Below are 22,200 nucleotides of genomic sequence, written 5' to 3' on the forward strand. Positions count from 1 at the left end.
TCTTTTCTGAGCAGGAAGAATCTCTCTACCTCTACCCTACCCATCCCCTTCATTATCTTATACGTCTCTATAAGATCCCCCCTCATCCTTCTAAACTCCGAGTACAGACCCAGTCTATTTAGTCTCTCTTCATAGTCCAACCCCCTAATCTCCTGTATTAGCCTAGTGAACCTCTTCTGCACTCCCTCCAAGGCCAAAATATCCTTGCGCAAGTGCGGCGACCAAAACTGCACACAGTACTCCAGCTGCGGCCTCACCAGTGCCCTGCACAGTTGCAGAAAGACCTCCCTGCGTTTATATTCTATCCTCCTCTCTATAAAGGCCAGCATTCCATTCGCCTTCTTGATCACCTGCTGCACCTGCAGACTGGGTTTTTGTGACTCATGCACAAGGACCCCCAGGTCCCTCTGCACCGTAGCATGCTGCAGCTTTTCGCCCTTTAAATAGTAATCCCTCCTACTATTATTCCTGCCAAAGTGGATAACCTCACACTTAGTAACATTGTACTCCATCTGCCAGGTCCTCGCCCACTCGCTCAGCCTATCTAGATCCCCCTGCAGACTTTCCATACCCACCGCACAATTTGCTTTTCCACTCATCTTTGTGTCATCAGCAAATTTTGACGCCCTACACTCAGCCCCCTCCTCCAGATCATCTATATAAATGGTAAATAGCTGAGGCCCCAGCACCGATCCCTGGGGCACTCCACTAGTTACCAACCGTCAATCAGAGTAGCACCCATTGATACCAACTCTCTGCCTCCTATTAGATAACCAATCCTCTATCCACGCTAACATCTTACCCCCAACTCCGTGCACCCTAACCTTCTGAAGCAGAAGTCTGGCAGCATTTTTGGAGATAGAAGCAGAGTTAATGGTTTGCGGTCATTTGACTTTTCTTCAGGGCTCACATGGACTCGTAACATTAACTCTGTTTCTCCCCCCACAGTTGCTGCTGCTAGGCCTGCTGAGTTTTTCCAGCTTCCTCCACTTCATTTCAGATTTTCGCATCTTCAGAAAGCAGTAATTTACTTATAATTAAGTACTTTTGAAATGTCGTGCCTGTTGTAATGCTGGAAACACAATGAAGTTTGATCCAATTCTGACCATTTTTGTACTCTATTTCCTGCTCTGAGCTGTTGCTGTATTTGTTGGACTGATCTATTTACCAGATTATCAGGTAATCTGTCATGCTGTTGACTGCGGGTGGCACGGTGGCACAGTGGTTAGCACTGCTGCCCCAGAGTGCCAGGGACCTGGGTTCAAATCTGGCCTCAGGTCTGTGCAGAGTCTGCACGCTCTCCTTGTGTCTGCGTGGGTCTCCTCTGGGTGCTCCGGTTTCCTCCCACAGTCCAAAGATGTGCGGGTTAGGTGGATTGGCCATGATAAATTGCCCCTTGGTGTCCAAATGATATATGGATTAGGAGAATTTGTGGGGTAAATGTCTGGGGTTACATGGAGAGGGCGGGGGATGGGTGAAATGCTGCTTCAGAGAGTCAGTGCAGACTGAATGACCTCCTTCTGCACTGTAGGGATTTGAGGATAAATATTGAGGACACTGGGAATAACGCTCCCACTCTTCTTCAAAATAATGCATTGTAATCTCTAATATTTATATTTCTATGGGCTTTTATCTTCGATTTTAATGGCATCAGGGGGTATGAGGAGTTAGTGGAAATATAGCATTGAGATTGAGGATCAGCTATGTTCATATGGATTATGGAGGAGGCTAAAAGAGCCAAATGGCCTAGCTCCTGACCCTAGTTTTATGTTTCTAATCACCTGATAGGGAAGGCGGAGCCTTATGGTCACAGGTCATCGAAAATCCTCCAGCACTGCACTGGAGTTTCAGCCTCTGGGTACTCCAGTTTCCTCCCACATTCTGAAAGATGTGCTGGTTAGGTGCATTGGCCATGCTAAATTCTCCCTCAGTGTACTCGAACAGGTGTCTGAGTGTGGCAACTCGGGAATTTTCAATGTAACTTCATTGCAGTGTTAATGTAAGCCTACTTGCAACCCTCATAAATAAACATTAAACTTATTTTTGAATTCAAGCCCCGAGTGGGAGCTGAAACCTGAACATCTGACTCAGAGGGCAAGTGTTGCCAACTGATCGACCGTCAGCATTTCAATTCAATACAAAAATTCATCTCAAAGTCACCTTCCCCAACTTAGCATGCGGATCACATGAAAAAATATGTAACACCAGAAGATAAAAATGACAGGCCTCACCCTGATGGAGTTGCTGAGTTTGTTCAGGAATCAATGAAATCCGCTGAAGCATCTCATTGCAAATCTTCTTCTGAATTTGTCTCTCTACATGGTCTAATTGGTCAAAGCTCTGGAGTATGCTGACATAGCTTTTTGCCGGATACGAGGCGATTTTGCGGAGTTCTGCATCGACAGCATTTTCGATTCCTAAGGCAAACACAGAAACGCCAGAACGTCGGAGGGCAATGGCTGCTTCTGTCACATCATCCTGGGACTTGCCATCCGTGACAACCACTGCAATCTGAGGAATCCCTTGATTCAGGCGACTTCCAACTTTGGGGTTGAAGTACCATTGCCTCAGATACTTCAAAGCTGCTCCCGTGTAGGTTCCCCCACCTCTGTATGGCATGTTTTGGATTTGTCTCAGGATGTCAGCCTTGCTCTTTAAGTTGTCTAGATAAAGCTCTGGATTTGTGACTGTGCTGTACTGTATCAAACCAATGTGGATCTGTTCAGGCCCAACATCCAGCACGTTGACAAGGTCGTAAAGGAATTCCCGGATCAGCTGGAAGTTTCTTTCTCCGATGCTACTTGACTCATCCACAACAAAAGCAATGTCAGCAACTGAAGCAGCTTGGCAGACTGGAAAGAGAAAAGAATGAGCAAATCATTACAATAAAATTGTAATTCTAGTCATCAATGTAATGTTCCATTACCATCATTACATATCGAGGGCAAGTTCAAGGTCCGATTAGTGGGGTAACTGAGTGGGAACCAAAATGAATGGGAAAGGAAGGCAGGAATGAATGAATGTAGGGGAATATAGGGTAGCTAAATGAAGCAAGGCTAGGGGAATGAAGGTTGGATTTGGGAAAAATCTGTTTGTGTTGCAACAGCTAAAAACATCAAGGTTCACCCTATGTCTGTAGTTTTTGAGGCTGGGTTTTGTTCCAGATTCCAAGGTGCAGAAGGAAGCCATTCAGCCCATCAAGTCTGCGCTGACTGTTCGAAAGACCATCTCGTCCAGACCCACCCCCATCGCCCTCTGCCCCACCCTATCCCCAGAACGCCACACATGCACCTTGTCTAAACCACCTAACCCACACATCTTTGCACAGTCAAGGCTAGTTCAACATAGCCAATCCACCTGACCATCTTTGAGCTACGGAAGGAAATGGAGAGGAAACCCCACGCAGACACGTGGAGAACGTGCAAACTCCGCACAGACAGTCACCCAAGGTTGGAATTGAACTCCAGTCCCTGGCGCTGTGAGTGCTAGCCACTGTGCCATTGTGTCGCCCATCTGCAGATCAAATTCGACAAATATTTTATATTGATCTTTGCTGTAGAGAATATCAGTAAAATCCCAGAATTAGCTGTAAATTAGGAAATGGAAGGGCGGACAGAACTCAAGAAAATTATAATCACTAGGGAAGTGGTACTGAGCAAATTGTTGGATCTGTGGACTTTCAAATTCGAGGGTCTGGATGGACTTCAGCCAAAGAAGTGACTAATGAGGTAGTCAAAGCATTGGTGTTAATTTTACAAATTTCCTTAGAATTGGGGAAAGATCCATTAGTTTGTAAAATAGCGAATGTAACTCCTTTATTCAAAAAGGGAGGGAGACAGAACTGAGGAAACTATAGATCAGTCGGCTTAACATCTATCATAAGGAAAATGTTAGAAGCCATCATTAAAGAAGTTTAAAGTACTAAAGAAGAGCGGCATGATGGCACTGTGGTTAGCACTGCTGCCTCACAGCGCCAGGGACCCGGGTTGGATTCCCTGCTTGGGTCACTGTCTGTGTGGGGTTTGCACATCTTCCTAGTGACTGCGTGGGTTTCCTCCAGGCGCTCCAGTTTCCTCCCACAGTTCAACAATGTGCAGGTTAGGTGGATTAGCCATGCTAAATTGCCCCTTAGTGTCAGGGGGACTAGCTAGGGTAAATATGTGGGGTTATGGGGTAGGGCCTGGGTGGGATTGTGGTTGGTGCAGACCCGATGGGTCAAATGGCCTCTTTCTGCACGAAAGCCTTCTATGACTTCTAATTGACAGCAGGGCACCTGGGAAAATTTAAGGCAATCAGACAGAGCCAACATTGTTTTGTGAAAGGGAAATTGTATTCGTTGGAGTTCTTTGAAAGAGTTACATGTGCTGTAGATAAAGGAGAACTGGTGCATGTACTGTCCCTAGATTTCCAGAAGACATTTGATGGGGTGCCACATCAAAAGTTATTGTGGAGAACATAGTGGCATGGATAGAAGATTGGCTAGCTAACAGGAAACTATTGGTAAAAATGGGTCCTTTTCTAGCTGGCAGGATGTTATGGGTGATGTGCCATAGGAGCCTCAATTTTTTACAATTTATATAAATGACTTGGATGAAGGGACTAAAGGTACAGCTACTAATTTTGCTAACAAAACACAGATAAGTAGGAAAGTAAATTGTGAAGAGAGTGTAAGGGCACCACAAAATGACATTGATAGGTTAAGTCTGTGGGCAAAATCTGGCAACTGAATAATAATGTGGACAATTGGCAAATTGCCCATTTTGTCAGGAAGAAGCAAAGATAAGTTTAGGCTTCAAAATGGTGAGAGATCACACAGCTCTGAAGTGCAGAAGGATCTGGGTGTCCAAGTCCATGAGGCACAGAAGGTGGGGATTCAGGTACAGCAAGTAATTACAAAAGCTAATAGAATATTATTATTTGTTGTCGGAGGGATTGAATACAAAAGTAGAAGGTGATGCTTCAGGTATACAGTGCATAATGAGATCATGCCGGAGTTTTATCACCCTGCCCGCCATGGGAATTGGAGCAGGCGAGAGGGTGGTCATGGAAAGATCCGTTGACCTTGGGCAGGATTTTACGGTTTTGGGAAGAGCATAGCCATAAAACCCCACCCCTCATCTGAAGTACTGTGTACTGTGTTGGTTTCCTTATTTAAAGGAAAGTTATAAATGCATTAGAAGCAATTTGGAGAATGTTTACTAGATTAATCCCAGGTTGTTTCATGAGAAAAAGTTGAAGAGGTCAGGAAAGAGATACAAACGTTTGAGATCATGTGTCAGCCGATTCAAGAGCAGCTTCTTCCCTGCTGCCATCAGATTTCTGAATGGACCTACCTCAGATTAAATCGGTCTTTCTTTACACCATAGCTATGACTGTAACACTACATTCTGCACCCTCTTTTTTCCTTCACCCCTATGTCCTCTATGAATGGAATGCTTTGTCTGCATAGCACAAGAAATAATATTTTTCATTGTATGCTAATACATGTGACAATAATAAAACAAATCAAATCAAAAATTGTATTCACTAGAGTTTAGAAGAATAAGGGGTGACTTGATCAAAACACTTAAGATCTGGAGGGGTATTGACGGAATGGATGCAGGAGGATTTTCATTTTGCTGGAGAACCTATAAATAGGGATGATGATTTAAAAGTAAGGAGTCACCCTTACTTTTAAGATGGAGATGAGGAGAAATCTCTTTTCTGAGAATCATGAGTCTCTGGAACTCTGTTCCTCAAAAGACAGTAGAAGCAAAGTCATTCAATATTTTTAAGGTTGAGCTAGATAGATTCTTGATTAACAAAGTGGTGATAAGTTATTGGGGTTAGGCAACAATATGGGTTGAGATCACAATCAGATCAGCCATGTTCTTATTGAATGATAAAGCAGGTTTGAAGGGTCGACTGCTTACTTCTGCTCCTAATTCGTTTGTTTGTATGACGAGTGTTCCACCTAGATATTTTGGTCCATCTCCATTTTTTTCAAATGTAAGAATAACATTGGCTGTTTGTCTGTCCTCTGGCAATATTCCAGCAGCTATGGAACTTTTATATTATCAATCTGTGGGTCAAATCTTCCAAATATCTATTCTACCTTTATGGGAATTCAAATACTGATCCTCCCGACCACTGCACTGGACGATCCTCCCCTACTAACCCCCTACTACTGTCCCAACTAGCTGACTAACCCCAGACTCAACTTGACTATCCCACTGATTCAAACCAACTACACCTGGAAAATCTCAGCAGGTCTGACAGCATCTTTGGAGAGAGAATAGAACCAACGTTTCGAGTCTGGACAACACTTCATCAGCACTATGACCTGATATGACCTCCCTGATTTGCAATCAATGCTGTGAATGATAAAGGCAAGTGTCTCATACGCCTTTTTCTCCACCCCGTTAACATGCCCTTTTGCATTCGGAGAACCATGGACAAACACGCCAAGGTCCCTCTGTTCCTCAGAACTTCCTAGCATCATGCCATTCACTGAGCACTTCCCTATCAAATTACTCTATCCAAGGTGCATCACCTCACACTTTTCAGGGTTCAATTCCATCTGCCGCTTATCTGCCCATTTGACCACCCCATCTGTACCTTTCTATAGCTTAAGACGCTCAACCTCACTGTCAACCAACGGCCAAACTTGTGTCATCCGCAAACTTACTAATCCTACCACCTACTGTCAGAGGAATTCAGAAATACCTGGGTTTAAAAACTAATAAGATTACTAAACAGGGGAACTTAACTTAAAATAAGGACCACAATGTACCTTATACTTATTATATACAAAGGTACTACTTGCATAGATGCACACATAACTAATATTATAGGAATTAAACATGTATTGTATGTATAGCTTTGAGAGGTTGGAGGGAAGAGTAAAAGGGGAATGGATGAACTTGGGGGAGGGATACTTCTGATTTGAACAAGTATTTTTGAGTATATTGTGCATCTTGGCCAAAATCCAAACTGCCCTGGAATATAATGGGAAGACAGTTAACCAGATAGGCCACATTCTTTGGGAACAATAAGCCACACAATAGAATTATGTTATCAGAAGAAAGTGATGAGAGTGCAAATTCTCATACTTTAGAAAATGAATCGAAGTATTTACAAAATATATAAAGTATTCAATTCTTACTGATAATAAGGCAGAGCAAGACAGTGGGAAACGTCACCCTTTCAACTCTGTGGTTTATGGTGAGAAAACAACCTTTGAACCTTATGGATTTACGTATGTGAGGTTGCTTACTAGCAGTGGGTAGGAACTTGCAGTTTCTATAGATCAATTAACTCCCAATTCTGCTGGAAGATAGGATGCAATTGGCCAAGGTAAATAATGTGCACTAATGTGATTGGAGAATCTGGTTAGGATGACAGGGTAGGTGCGGGAAATCAATTTTCGATTTCCGTTTTGCCATTGCATTGTAAACTTCAAAAAGAAGTTGGCGTGACCGGTTGCCTTTCTCCCAGCACGTATTGGTCAATAAAAAAAAGTCTTTAAATCAGCATACCGGCATTTCACGAGTCTTTGCATTTAGCTGGGTTTAGCTCAACACTTGGCATTTGAGAGAAGACTATGCTTTACCCACATAGTTTGCTCCACTCGACCAACCTGACTACTCCTTGACCTACTCACCCACCTTATTCACCCACTTACTCATCTCACCCATCTCTCTACCTGTCCACTTATCCACCGACCCAATCTTCCCACCTCACCCACTCACTCACCTCACCCATCTACCCATGCTATTGTCCTACCCATTCACTCATTGATACACTCACACATTCACCATCATTCAAAGACGGGTCATTTAAATAGACCATTGTCCTTAATAAGGGAGCATGTCCTGTCTTCCTCCAACTCACCTCTGTTTTGAAGGCATTTTCAAGTGGAAATTGTGCTCTGAATTTTTAGAAAAGCTGGACTCAGAAGGTCGCAGAAGAAATGTGAAACAGATTGGAGTTGGGGGGAGCTTTCAAACAGAAAGGCAACCCGATAAAGATTGTCTCTCCTCTGAAGATCTGGGCCTGCATTCATCTACTATCTCCTCTCTAGTTTCCTTGAGTATATCTATCAAATTCCTATGTTTTCTTCTTTTTCTATTTGCCAGTTTATCATTGAAAGAATTGTTAACCAATGGCCCCTGTTACTGCTCAATAATACTGCAGATCTTATCTTCTCAAGTGTATACCCCACAACATTTTGAAAATTGCTGCTGAATCTGCTTTCTGGCAGTACATTCCAGCTTATAGCAATTTGCTGTGCTAAAACAAAAACAAAAATCCTCACCTCCTTCTAGTTTTCAAAGATATTTTAAAAGCAAAATTAAAAGTTGTTACCATCTTACCTGAGGGTTTATTCTTGTTTCCTTTCACCCGAGTGCCTCCTAAGGGGAAATAAAATGGAGAATTCTTTTGATTTTGAACCATGTTGAAGTGAATTAGCTTTAAAGAAACATAACAATATTTAAACACCAACTTAGATCAGATAAAAATACTTGAGTTCAAGTTAAAAAAGGTAATACAAAATTCAGATAGGAAGGGCGGGTGGGCAGGGTGAAGACAGTTCTGTGGAACTTAGCTGAATGGATACTTAAGAGATGTTAAGACCTGGGTCAGAATTTTTGCACTCTCCGCATTGGCATACAACTCCCATTTGATATAACTAAATAAATATATCGTTCTTTTATGTTTAAGGGGAATATTTAAAATTCTGCTTTATTCTACAGTCAGTATGCCTGGATAACATTTAGCTCAGATGTCGTAAAAGTAGGATTATTACTTCTTTCAGCAAGGAATTTGTTACTTTGAGCTAACGGACCTTTATTTACATCAAAATGTTCTTTAGGAAATTGATTGACAGGGTCATGCGATGATGTGTTTAATAGGCAGAGCTGGGTCTGGAGCAGAGAGGAGAAGCTTTTGCAGCTTAGAATTGTTTAAAGCACAGGCTTCTGCTGGCTGCTCTGAACCTCATTTTTCTCTCTGAAAGCTTCAAGATTGTCTACATGCATTACAGCGAGTATATTTATGGTTGCTAACCATATTTAAAGTGGCATTTAAGTTTGTAAGAGGAATATTGCTTATTTGGAACAGTAAGAGTTGTGAGCTAGCAAATAAAGTTGCTTCCTTTCATTTTTAAATATTGTTCAACTACTAATGGTTAAGCTGCTTCATTTGTTAGAGTTATATTTAAACTGTGTTTTGTTGTAAAAGATCCCTTATCTGTTTGTGGAATTATTCCTGGAGTGAAGCACCCTATCTTCACATTAATGTCAAAATAGAAAAATTGTTGGGAACTAGTCTGGCTTCCTAATATAACTTGGGGTTCTGATCCAATACACCAATGGAGGGGAGTATGAAATTGTATTGACAGGATTCTCTACTCATTTTACTCTGCGGTGGGCAGATCCTCAGGCAGGAAATCCACCCTTGTCCCATCTGAGACCGTTAAATGGCCAATGGACTGTTTCCCACCCAGCCTCAATTTTGAGAGGGTTTGCAGACGGTTGAAAGCTTAAAGAGAGAAAGCCAAAAATAAAGTACAATCTTGGATGGAAAATGGCTGGGGAGGATGGAGGGGTCATTCCTCCATCAAACCTCCCTCCCCAGCCCCATGGCCTATCCTGAGACCCTGATTACGCACCACCATTTCTCCCCTAGACCTCCCTCCGCCACCAATTAATGGACGCTTAAAGGCCTTATCCAGTCCCTGCTGCTTTTTACACATGGCAGGGGAAAGTCCATGCCAAGCGGGTAGCCTGGCAGCTTTAGCTGTATGGTTGGTGGAAGCAAGGAGGATGGGGTGGAGGCATTCTTTGAGGTCCCTTGGAGGTACCCCTCCCCCAAGATCTTCCAATCCTCCTTTACTCTTCCCTCCAACCTCCCAAAGCTGTAAGCCTTCCACCATTGCCCCAGGCTACCAGGCTCTGGCAATATCCCAAAAGTACCTTGATATCTGGGCTCCATTGGCCCCTTGTAGTCCTAGCAAGGCCCATCACTTCAACCTGGTGTTGCAGGGACAACAGAGCTCCAGGACATCTGATCAGCCAGCAGCCGTCTAAGATGAGAATTTCTTATGATATGGTTTTAGTGGGTGAGGGGTGGTGGAAGATGTATGGCTTTGCCACAAGTAAAATTGCACCACGGGGCAAGCGGCAGTAAAATGGGAGGGCTCACCTCTGACTTTCCACTGGAGGTGAGGAGATTACAACGTTCCTTTCTTTTTCACATAGGAAGTTGATGTACTGTGAGGCGGAATGTGTCAAGTGACCCGGGTCAGGGGGAGGGACGACATGGTAAGGGAGAAAGAGGTCATGCAATGAAAGCTCCCAGAATATGTTGAATTAGATTTGATGACTTTAGCTACAATGCAGTTTAAAAATGAAAAGAGTTTGAAATTACCCTCAACGATTATTACTTCTGGTTGCGATACATTACGGATTATGTCAACTATATTTTTCAACAGAACATTTAGTTGACTAAAAGGCTTGGCCTGAAGAACATATGGGCTATTTGGCAAAAACGCCATTGTTTCCAGCTCCTGTTGATCAGAATTCTTTACACCAATGGAGAGAATTTTGATCCCATCATTCTTCAACGCAGCAGCCACCTTCGTAACATCATCGTCCGAACGCTTGGATGTAATTACTATTGCAACCTGAGGAACGCCTTCAAACTTCCGGCTTCCAGCGGATGCTGTAAAGAAGGTTTTGTGCAGATAATCCAAAGCATGCCCTGTGTTCAAAGTTAGCCCATTCAAATATCGGAAATTCTTTTTTAGGTAAGAAATCAAAGCGTTCCTATTTTGAGATTTACTGAGTAGGAACTCTGTTCTTGCTTGGCCATTGTACTGAGCCAATCCAACCCGATATTTGTTCAAACCAATGTCCATTTTGTTGATTGTTTTTATGAGAAAGGCCCGGATCTGTTGAAATCCTGCACGTGTCAAGTGTTGAGATCCGTCAACAAGAAAGACAACATCAGCGTACTGTTCTGTGGGTTCAAAGACAAAAATGCATTTGAATAGCACCCTCATTATTATGACTGTTTGAATCATGGAATCCCTACAGTGCAGAACGAGGCCATTTGACCAATTGAGCCTGCACCAACAATAACCTCCAGGCCTTTTCCCCGTAATCCCATGTATTTACACTGCTAATCCCCCTGACACTAGGGCCAATTTAGCATGGTCAATCAACCCAACCCACACATTTCTGGAGTGTGAGAGGAAACGGAGCACCCAGAGGAAACCCACACAGACAGGAGAATGTGCAAACTCCACACAGACTGTCATCCGAGGCCAGAATTGAACCCGGGTCCCTGGCACTGTAGGGCCGCAGTGCTAACCATTGTGCCACCATGCCATCCGGCTACAGGTGTCATTTATTAAGCAATATCATTACGTCCACAAAAGATTTCTTTTTTAAATTGACAATTGAATTGGAATGGACTAATTATAGAATCCCTACAGTGCAGGAGGCCATTTGACCCATTCACCCAGGGCAGCACAGTGGCATAGTGGTTAGCACTGCTGACTCACAGCGCCAGGGGCCCGGGTTCGATTCCCAGCTTGGGTCACAGTCTGTGTGGAGTTTGCATGTTCTCGTTGTGTCTGCGTGGGTTTCCTCTGGGTGCTCCAGTTTCCTCCCTCAGTCCAAAGATGTATGGGTGAGGTTGACTGGCCATGCTAAATTGTCCCTTAGTGTCAAGGGGATCAATACAGTGAATACATGGGATTACGGGGATAAGGTCTGGGTGGGATTGTTGTCGGTCTAGGCTCCATGGGATGGATGACCTTCTTCTGCACTGTAGGGATTCTATGAAATCTACACCGGCTCTCTGACAGAATATCTTACCCAGGCCCTTTCGCCAGCCTATCCCTGTAATCCTACACATTTCCCATGGCTAATCCATCTAAGGAGCAATTTACCATAGCTGATCCACCTAACCTGCACATTTTTGGATAACTGGTGAAAGATGGAACAGGGCTTATTGGACAAGATTCTAATTCAAGAACAAATTCAAGATGGCACCGGAACATGGCGACTTCTTGTCCCCAGCATACCCTCTAATCTTTTCTCCCATTCTATGCTTTTAAAACTTTACTCCAATTTCTATAAACCCTACTTTACATCAGGTTGATCTTTCTCGACACCATAGCTGTGACTGTAGCATTCTATGCCCTCACCGTTCCTTCTCCCCTATGTACTCTATGAATGGTATGCTTTGTCTGTGCAGGAAACAATACTTTTCGCTGCATATCAACACGCGGCAATAATAAATCAAAAAGATTCCTATCACTGGAGTTATTGGTTTATTATTAAAATGAGAAATGAAAAGCAACCCAGTCTAGCTTATTTAACTCGCAATTAATGGTTGTGCACTCTTGGCATGAACAGCTGTGTCACCGTGGTACAGTTGGCCCCACTGCAGAGACATGAGATTATGGGTGGGATTATATGGCCTCACTTGGCGAGACCAGAAATTCCCACCCTAGGTCAACAGGGATTTCTGTTGTCGGACCCTCACCCGTGCCAATTTTGTGGTGGGCAAGTTTGGTAGAGTTCCAGCTTAAAAATCTTGATGAACATTTTGGTGCAATACTGTGGAAGTGCTGAGGTGTTACCTTCCCAATAGGCCATTAACCAAGGCCGCAAGAGGAATGTCTCTTGGCATTTATTATGAAGCGGGGCAGGGAGGAATCCTTGGTGTCCTAGCTGATATTTATCCTCATCTCCAAAACAAAAAGCCAAACATCTGGCCAGAATCATGTTACTACATGAACAATGATAATATCTCAAAAGGAATTCATTATTAAAAGACGCTTTGAGACATTCTGGGGCCATGAAGGGCGGTTAAAAATAAAATTATTTATTAGTCACAAACAAGCTTACACTGCAATGAAGTTACTGTGAAAATCCTAGTCGCTACACTCCAGAATCTGTTTGGATATACTGAGAGTGAACTTGGCATGGCCACTTTACCTAACCTGCGCATTTTTGGACTGTGGGAGAAAACCGGAGGAAACCCATGCAGATACGGGGAGAATGTGCAAACTCCACACAGGCAGTGACCCAAGCTGGGAATCAAACCCAGGTCTCTGGCGCTGTGAAGCAACAGTGCTAACCACTGTACCATCGTGGTCCCCTATTTTTCCGAAGGAAAGCAAATTCTGTCAAGATTTGGACTCAGATCACTGAATCTAAAGTCCAGAATGCTCACCATTACACCACCCAGCACACTGCCTTTTTGCTCCATAATGGGCCTGATTTTACCATTTTCATTCTAAGAACACAAGAACATAAGAAATAGGAGCAGGAGTAGGCCATCTCGCCCCTCGAGCCTGCCCCGCCATTCAATAAGATCATGGCTGATCTGAAGTGGATCAGTTCCACTTTCCCGCTTTCTCCCCATAACTCTTAATTCCCTTGTCTATCAGGAACCTATCTACCCGTGACTTAAATATATTTAGCGAGGTAGCCTCCACCACTTCAACGGGCAGAGAATTCCAGAGATTCACCACCCTTTGAGTGAAGAAGTTCCTCCTCAACTCCGTTCTAAACTGCCCCCCCCCTTATCTTGAGGCTGGGTCCTCTAGTCCTGCTATCCTTTCTAAGTGCTGAACCTGGGTGCAATTCAGATCCGACTTGGATATCTGCTTTCAGGCGCTCCCGTATGCACTCAGCCTGAAAAGGAAATTGCAGGTCTGAATTGTGTTGTGGATGGGGCTTAGTGAGCCTGAAACGATCGGAGCTCTGAGCTGCATGTGTGCAGATAGAAAAGAATTGGAAAAAGCGCACCCGTGTCAGATCGTTCCAGGGCCAAGGAAAGCGGCCTGGCAGTGAAAAGCAGGAGCGATGGCCCCCACAGACATCTCTGTCCCCCTTATCCACCCATCTCCTCCCGCTACCCAGACCCATCGCGACCCTCTGCCCTCTTATTCATATATTCCCTCGCTACCCATACTGATCACGACCCCCCTGTCCCCTCCCACCCCCACCCCCCCACTGAGCGCCTACAGAATGGCAGCAGACCCCTCTGCCACCCCAACCCCTCCATCCTCCCCATTTGGCCTCACCCCCACCCATCCAACCAATCAACTTCCCCCCCCCACCAACACCAGAGATACTTCTCACCCACCTCACTCCCTCCCCCAGAGAATGATCTGGTCTCACTGGTCAGCACGCTGAAAGAGAACAGCCACCCAGTACAGGAATGATCTCCTCCATCCCACCAGGGTGAGTCATCCTTCCCAACTCACACACTCACGGACCCAACATCCACAGAGGTCTCTCTGTCACCTGTAGGGATACCAACCCTTCCTCACACACAAACCTTCATCTCCCCTCCGGGTTGTGTCCATGGTCCCAAGCCACCACCCATACATGCCAGGCATCTTTATCCTCTAGCCTGGTGTGTGTCTGGCTTATACTCTCTCCATCTGTCTTCATTCAAGACAAGCTGGTACACAACAAACAGGGAGAGGTTCTGGACTGTTGGAGGATCAGGTCCGACTTTGAAGACAGGACGAACTAATTGGTCGGCAAGGATGTGGATTGCTCCTAAGCTGACAGGGAGGTCAACCAAATGAGGATCCAGGACTGCAACATTCATCAGACAACTACACAGTGAGGGATGTCCCCTCTCTGCAATCCCTGTCATGCAGCAGTGCTCTCTCCTTTCTTTTCCAGCGACATATGGAAAGCAGCTGAAATGATCCATGAGTCTGGACTCTGACCGTGGGAACAGCACAGACGAGGAATCCACAGATTGCGATGCTGTTGACCCATCCAGTCTGAGAGTAGCCTCAGGGCAACAATCTGGTGAGCACAGCTCACTGTCTGATCCACAGCTGGCGGAGGCGGCGACACCCCAGGGTGCTGGCACTCAGGATTGCTGGAGGAGGCCAACAATCTGCTGAGTCTGAGTCAGATGACAAGCCTCATTTGCTGGATCTGCAAAGACAAGCTCAGGGATGTCTGCTGCACTCTTCAAGTGGCAAGGATTGATGGAGGGGTCCGTCCAACTTTGGATTGAGATGATATCACCAGGATGCTCCCGTATCCAAGGTGAACACTGGGAGGCTAGCTGACACCGTGGAGACACTGGTCCAGGATCTGCCCCATGCTGTTGCAGGAACTGCATTCTGTGGCTAAGACACATGTTGGCATCCATCAGTGTCAATGCCAGAGGGTGGAGGGACCTTGCGCTGACTCCACCTTCTCAAGGAGGCAGCCAGAGGCCCTCAGGCACCCTCAGGGATGAGAATCAGCCAGCGGGTGTACACCCCCATGGCCATCCACCTAAATGATCAGTCCAAATTCCCCCTTTCTGTGACCCCCCACTTCTGTTCCAGCTTAAAGAGGGTGGCACTGCCACAGAGCAGGAACGCGAAAGCAGATCTCCAGGTCTCGGCCCTTCAGAGGCCATTTGCTAAGGGAATCGCAGACAGCAGAGTGTAGCAGTGAGCGGACTGCCCTCAACCCTGCTGTGGATGTTGCAGGATACACCGAGGTATAGCAGCAGGGTTAGAAAGGACAAGAAGGTGCATTGCACGGCGTGAGATGGATGTACATTATGTTGACCATTGTAAATACATTCCCAAGAATGTCTCCTTGACTGTGGTTCCTTGTTATAGTGAGTGTTCATGTCAGGCAGATGTGAAATCTTGGTCCCTGCACAAAATGAAGGGAATTATCTCAGTCCAGGGCCTCTTCCTTGTGCAGTGTGTAACATTCTGAGCTCAGTGACTATCCGACTTTAAATCACATTCAGGATCGGTGATCCCTGCACCTCCATGTGGCTTGTGTTTGCACAGGAATCTCATATTCAAGGGTCACAGGGATCCGTGATGTTCTGTGTTTGCTCTCAGCACCTTAAAGGTGGGGTTGCACGTCCCACCCCCACTGTCCCAGCCCCCACACCATCCACCCCCCTCCACCCCCTGCACCCCAGCTCCCTGCCAAAATGTTGACGTCTGTTAAAGTTCATGTGCCCGCTATATCTCAGCTGTGTGCCCAGAGTATGAACCTTGCCACATAGCATTTGTAAGCTGCCCTCTGTGAAACAGATGTCAGGCATTCCCAGGTGTAATGTGAAGATCTAAGGAGAGTCCTCCCGCATCTCGCCATCATCCTCCTGCCATCTTGTGGCTCTGAAGACTTCAGCAGAATGCCAGCCTCACCTAGCCAGTGCAATGCCTCATCATTAGATGTACGAGGCACGTGTTTTTTTTTACACAGATTGTGGTGGGTGCCTGAAACGTGCTGCCAGGAAAGGTAGCGGAAGCAGATGCAGTAGTAACTTTTAAAGGAGTGTCTTGACAAATACATGAATGGGATGGGAATAGAGGGGTGTGTTCCCCGGAAGCGGGGGGGTGGGTGGGGTTTAGTTCAGTTGGGCAGCATGGTTGGTGCAGGCTTGGAGGGCCAAAGGGTCTGTTCCTGTGCTGTAATTTGTTCTTTGTATCACCTGCATTATTGCCTTCCAGAATCCCGGCACCTCATCCCTTACAATTTCCTCCTTAGAGAATTGCAATTGCTCCATCTCCTCATTGTCCAACTTTCCTCCTTTTGCATCACAAGATTGTGTCGCAAGCAGGCCGCACTGACACATGACACCCTCTAGGGACTGTGTTAGAATGCTCCACTGGGTTTGCATCATTTTAAGAATGTTGATGGTGTGCTCCACCAAACTCCAGATTATGTCATAATCCTCATCGACCTTCGCATAGGAGTCGGAGACTACATCCTCTGTGGGTAACTCTTGTCCCCAAGGAGCCAACCCTGCAACCTGCGCTGTCCCTGAAAGATGTCAGGGACCTGACATCTGCTGAGGGTGTACAAATCATGGATGCTTCCGGGGTACCTTGCACAAACTTGCATGAGCAGTCCAAAGGTGTGTAGATTAGTTGGATTGGCCGTGCCAAATTGCCCCTCAGTGTCAGGGGGGCCAGCTACGGAAAAGGCATAGGGATTATGAGAATAGGGCTTGGGTGGCGTTGTGGTTGGTGCAAACCAGATGGGCCAAATGGCTTCCTTCTGTATTGTAGGATTCTATGATGATTCTATGATTCTGTGGTCACAGACGAGCTCGACACAGAGTGGAAGCCTTGGAATTTCACATACGGGATTGTTTACGGCCGGGGAGATTTAAAAACTGCATGAGTGCAGTCGATGGCTCCTTGCATCTGTGGGAATCTGGATATCAATACAAATTACAGAACATTTGCTTCCTGTTTCACGAGATTACTGTTGAAGTTGAAAAGATTGTGACCTCCACGATCTTCTGGATACATTTTTGGTTAGAATCTTGTGAAAACCCACACACAGTCCCAAAGACATGGAAGAAACCATGGCCACATAAATTGGGTGCGGCAATCACTTTCACTGCCAATGGATGCCCCCCTCCCCGAGTTCCCACAGAAGCTGGCAGATGTGCATGACCCATTCTCTTGGCATGTGCCGTCATTGATGATACTGGCACTCACTAATTTGCATCTTCTATAGACCCTGGATCTGTCAATGCATCTACAAGTGATGGCCCTCTGGGGCTCATCCTCTGCGTGCAGACGAGGCCCTGCCATCCCTTGCTCGTGAGTTCTGCTCCTGTCTTTAGTGGCACCTCTGCTGCATTCCACTTCTGTCCTGCTATAAGCAATGAGACAGACAGTGTGATCACCAGGCTCCATCTTTGGATGATGATCTTCTCACTGTAGTATTAAATCTAGATACACAAGGGTCAGCCTTCATCTGTTAAGGACCACTCTTGGTCAAATCATTGTCTGTGCCTGCCTCTCAAGGTCTCTTGTGCATGTTGGAGAATCATGACTGATACATGGATACCCAGTATTTAGTGAGCATGATGGTTGACCAATATTCCCATCCCCCACCACTGCTTCACGCCATATGACTGAATGGTAGCGATAGCTTTGCCACTGACCACATCCGGAATTCTCATTTACTCTTCACTCCAAGGCCTTGCTCTGAGCTTGGACCATGAAGGTAACTTTTCAATGTCTACTTAGAGCTGTTTGAATGGGCACAATTGCTTGCTTAGCCTGACTCCAAGCATGTCAATTGAGCTGAAGCTAAGTGATCTCAGCTGCGAAAGAGTGCTCATCTTTGATATGAAACCGGAGCACCCAGAGGAAACCCTGCAGGCACGGGGAGAACATGCAGACTCCTTACAGTCGGTGACCCAAGCCAGGAATCAAACCCAAGACCCTGGTGCTGAGAGGCAGCAATGCTAACAGTAAGAAGTCTCACAACTCCAGGTTTAAGTCCAACCAGTTTATTTGATAGTAATCCCACAAACTTACGGAAACGCTGTTCCTTCGTCAGGTGTGTGGAAGATTCTGATCAGGAAAGGGCATATAAAGACACGCACAGTTTACAGAATACTGATTAGAATGCAAGTCTTTGCAGCTAACCTGCTATTCAAGACTTAAAGATGCAGACAATGTGAATGGAGATAGCATTAGTGTAGGTTAAAGAGATATGTATTGTCTCCAGACAAGACAGTAAGTGAGATCTTACAAGCCCAGGCAAGTCATAGGGGTTACAGATAGTGCGACATGAACCCCAGATCCCAGTTGAGGCCATCCTCATGTGTGCAGAACTTGGCTATCAGTCTCTGCTCAGTGACTCTGCGCTGTCGTGTGTTGTGAAGGTCACCTTGGAGAAAGCTTACCCGAAGATTAGAGACCGACTGCTCGTGACCGCTGAAGTGTTCGCCAACAGGGAGGGAACAGTCTTGCCTAGTGATTGTTGAGCGATGTTCATTCATCCGTTCCCGTGGCGTCTGCATGGTCTCCCCAATGTACCATGCTTTGGGACATCCATTCCTGCAGGAAAGGATAGCCAAGTTCTGCACACATGAGGACGGCCTCAACCGGGATCTGGGGTTCATGTCGCACTATCTGTAACCCCCATGACTTGCCTGAGCTTGTAAAATCTCACTTACTGTCCTGTCTGGAGACAATACACATCTCTTTAACCTACACTAATGCTATGTCCACTCACATTGTCTGCATCTTTAAGACATGAATCACGGGTTAGCTGCAAAGACTTGCATTCTAATCAGTATTCTGTAAACTGTGTGTGTCTTTATATGCCTTTCTCTGATCAGAACCTTCCACACACCTGACAAAGGAACAGCGTTTCCGAAAGCTTGTGGGATTACTATCAAATAAACTGGTTGGACTTAAACCTGGTGTTGTGAGACTTCTTACTGTGGCAGATTGGCACAGTGGTTAGCATTGCTGCCTCTCAGCACCAGGGTCTTGGGTTTGATTCCTGGCTTGGGTCACCGGCTGTAAGGAGTCTGCATGTTCTCCCCGTGCCTGCGGGGTTTCCTCTGGGTGCTCCAGTTTCATCTCACGATCCGAAAGACATGCTGGTCAGGTGCATTGGCCATGCTAAGTTCTCCCTCAGTGTACCCGAACAGGCACTGGAGTATGGTGACTAGGAGATTTTCACTGTAACTTCATGCAGTGTTAACATAAGCCTACTTGTGAGATTAATAATAAAAATTAAACTAAAGATTAAAACTCTCTTTTGCATAATTGCTTTTCCAATTTTCCTCTAAACCTTTTATGTTCAGCCTTCTTCCCTGTAGTATTATCCTCCTGACCTCTCTTTTAAACACACCTTTTCTTCAAAGGCATAGCAGTTAGCACTACTGCCTCATAGCAGGGACTCAGGTTTAATTCCGCCTTAGGGTGACTACCTGTGTGGAGTATGTACATTCGAACAGGGTCTGTATGGGTTTCCTCAGGATACTGCAGCTTACTCCCATAGTTGAATGATGTCAAATTAGGTAGATTAGCCATGGTAAATCTATGGGATTATGGGGTTAGGGCGAAGGGGGTGGGGTTGAGTAAGATGCTCTTGTGCAAAATGGGTTCAAGCTAGATGGGCCGAGTGGCCTCCTTCTGCACTGTAGGGATTTGATGGTTCATTCTATTGATCATCTCCTTTGCTATGCAGGGAACTTTAGATTTGTTTCTTCTTCCCATTTTTGAGGAAAGTGTCCCTCTTTCCTACAGCAGCCAGCAGCCACAAGCACATCCAAGGTGTGGATAGTGGAACGGAGTCCTGCCTTTTGCCAACCTGGATTCCATTCTGACTCTTCCAGTTCTCGATTGTGGGCTTGGATTGTCCCTTTAAATACTGGAGTTGACATTGTATCTTGTGAAAACACATCATCCCCAAGTGATTAGATAGAAAACCCAGAAGAAAAATGATAATGGGGTGGCCAAGTTAAAAGATCATGGAAAATCCATTATGCTTACTTCTGCATTTCCCCAATGGGTAATTGGACTCCTGCAATTTTTTTTGAAGCTTTAAAATACTTCCAACATGAAATTCATTCTTGTAGGAATGAGGCTGTATACTTGCAAAGCTATCTTTCCAGAGTCCAAGTGATTGTTCGACAGGGATTATCACTTCTCATGCTGTTAAAAAAAATCACTTTCTCCTGAATGCATCAGAGGGCAAGTAACCAAAGTTCATACATTACAGTGATTTCAATGCTGAGTTTCCTCACCAGGTGCTGTCACCTAGGGGGCAGCAGGAGATATCTAGTAGCAACGTTCGGATTCCCATTTCTTAAACTGAGCATTGGCATTGTTTGGAAAAGTGCCTTGTGCAATGTGGCCAAAGGCTTTTCTTAGTCATGTGACCACTGATATCACCCTTGACGTACAAGACTTGAGAGCAGAAGCCATTTACACAAAAAAAAGGAGCAGGATGAGGTCATTCAGCCCTTCAAGCCCACTTTGCCATTTATTGTGATTATGGTGGCTGATCATCCAACTCAACAGCCTGATCCCACCTCCCTCCCCCATCCCCCACCATATTCTTTAAATTCTTCCACCTCAAGTGTTACATCTAATTGCCTCTGGAAAATATTCAACGTTTTGGCCTCAACTACTTTCTGTGGTAGTAATTCCACAGGCTGACCACTCTCTGGGTGAAGAAATTTCTCCTCCTCTCTGTCCTAAACCCTGTATCCTCAGACTGACCCCTGGTCCAAGACACCCTCACCATCGGGAACATCCTTCTTGCATCTACTCTGTATAGTCCTAATAGAATTTTATATGTTTCTAAGAGATCGCTCCCTCATTCTTCTGACCTCCAGTCAATAGGATGTTAATTGGTTTCAACCATCCCTTGGAACTCCCAGAAGTTGCTCTGGTTTTACCTTCATTGTAAACTTTGGGTTAATTTTATTGGAGTTCTTCTCGTTATCTGCTGGCAACAAACTGCATTTCAGGGTAACTTCTTACACTCTGTAGGATCTTTTTCAATTTTACCTGCAATCCGCCTGCACTTTGAGTCCTAATGAGATCAGGACTCCCTAGTTTTGAAGATGATAAAGTAAAAATGCAATTTGCAGTTAAGATATTTATTTTAAAAAAACTCCAAGTATATTTATCAGTTGCCAATACTGGAGAACAGCAACATATCGACTATATGGAACTAATTAAATACCATTTGATTGCGAGATGACCAAGTACAGCTGACAGGTCACCAGGAGTAAAATCACTGTTGCTTCAAACACCTTCATCTCGACCCGAGCTCCAATTAATCACTCTAGGGAAATAGAAGAAACACACGTTTCAGAAATGTTCAGCTTGTCTCCACACTGTCAACCTATAATAAATCCTTCCAGCTATCAGAGTTTTAACTCTTGCCTTTAAAGCCTTTGGCAAGTTAGCCATTTGGAACTTTGGAAAGTTGGCCGATTGCCTCAACTTGGCTTCATCCCCCATCGTTTTCTAACACAGATTCGCACAAATCAGTAAATACAACTTTAATTGTGCCTCATTCCATTTGCACAAGTAAAACTGGCAGCTAAAGAGCTTTCCATTCGTGGATTCCTTGAGTTGCCCCATTCACCATTGCAGAATCCTTTCCAGGGAGCGACATGTACATTTGCAATTGCAAAGCAACTGTCACATGCTCTGATTAAATACACATGCACAAATCTACACACTGAATAAATACACATGCACAAACCTACACATGCTGAATAAATATACATGCACAAGCTTGCACACACTGAATAAATATACATGCATAAACCTGCACACACTGAATAAATATAAACACATAAACCTACACACTGAATAAATATACACATACAAACCTACACACACTGAATAAATATACATGTACAAACTTGCAC

At 45.0% G+C, this 22,200-nt stretch overlaps 1 protein-coding gene across 1 annotated transcript in view; it reads right to left on the reverse strand.

Moving 5' to 3' along the window:
* The window catches only part of LOC145357733 (collagen alpha-6(VI) chain-like), a 151,727-nt gene extending 130,148 nt beyond the window's left edge, over window positions 1-21,579 (reverse strand). The window contains exons 1-4 of the mRNA XM_080211174.1: window positions 21,504-21,579; window positions 10,411-11,001; window positions 8,355-8,393; window positions 2,232-2,852 (exon numbers count right to left, since the gene is read on the reverse strand). Of these exons, the coding sequence (XP_080067300.1) occupies window positions 2,232-2,852; window positions 8,355-8,393; window positions 10,411-11,001; window positions 21,504-21,579 (1,327 nt within the window). The remainder of the gene's footprint in view (window positions 1-2,231; window positions 2,853-8,354; window positions 8,394-10,410; window positions 11,002-21,503) is intronic.
* Between the last annotated feature and the right edge of the window lie 621 nt (window positions 21,580-22,200).

This window comes from Carcharhinus amblyrhynchos, chromosome 2 (assembly GCF_965287045.1).
Source record: "Carcharhinus amblyrhynchos chromosome 2, sCarAmb.v2.hapA, whole genome shotgun sequence".
NCBI lineage: Eukaryota > Metazoa > Chordata > Chondrichthyes > Carcharhiniformes > Carcharhinidae > Carcharhinus > Carcharhinus amblyrhynchos.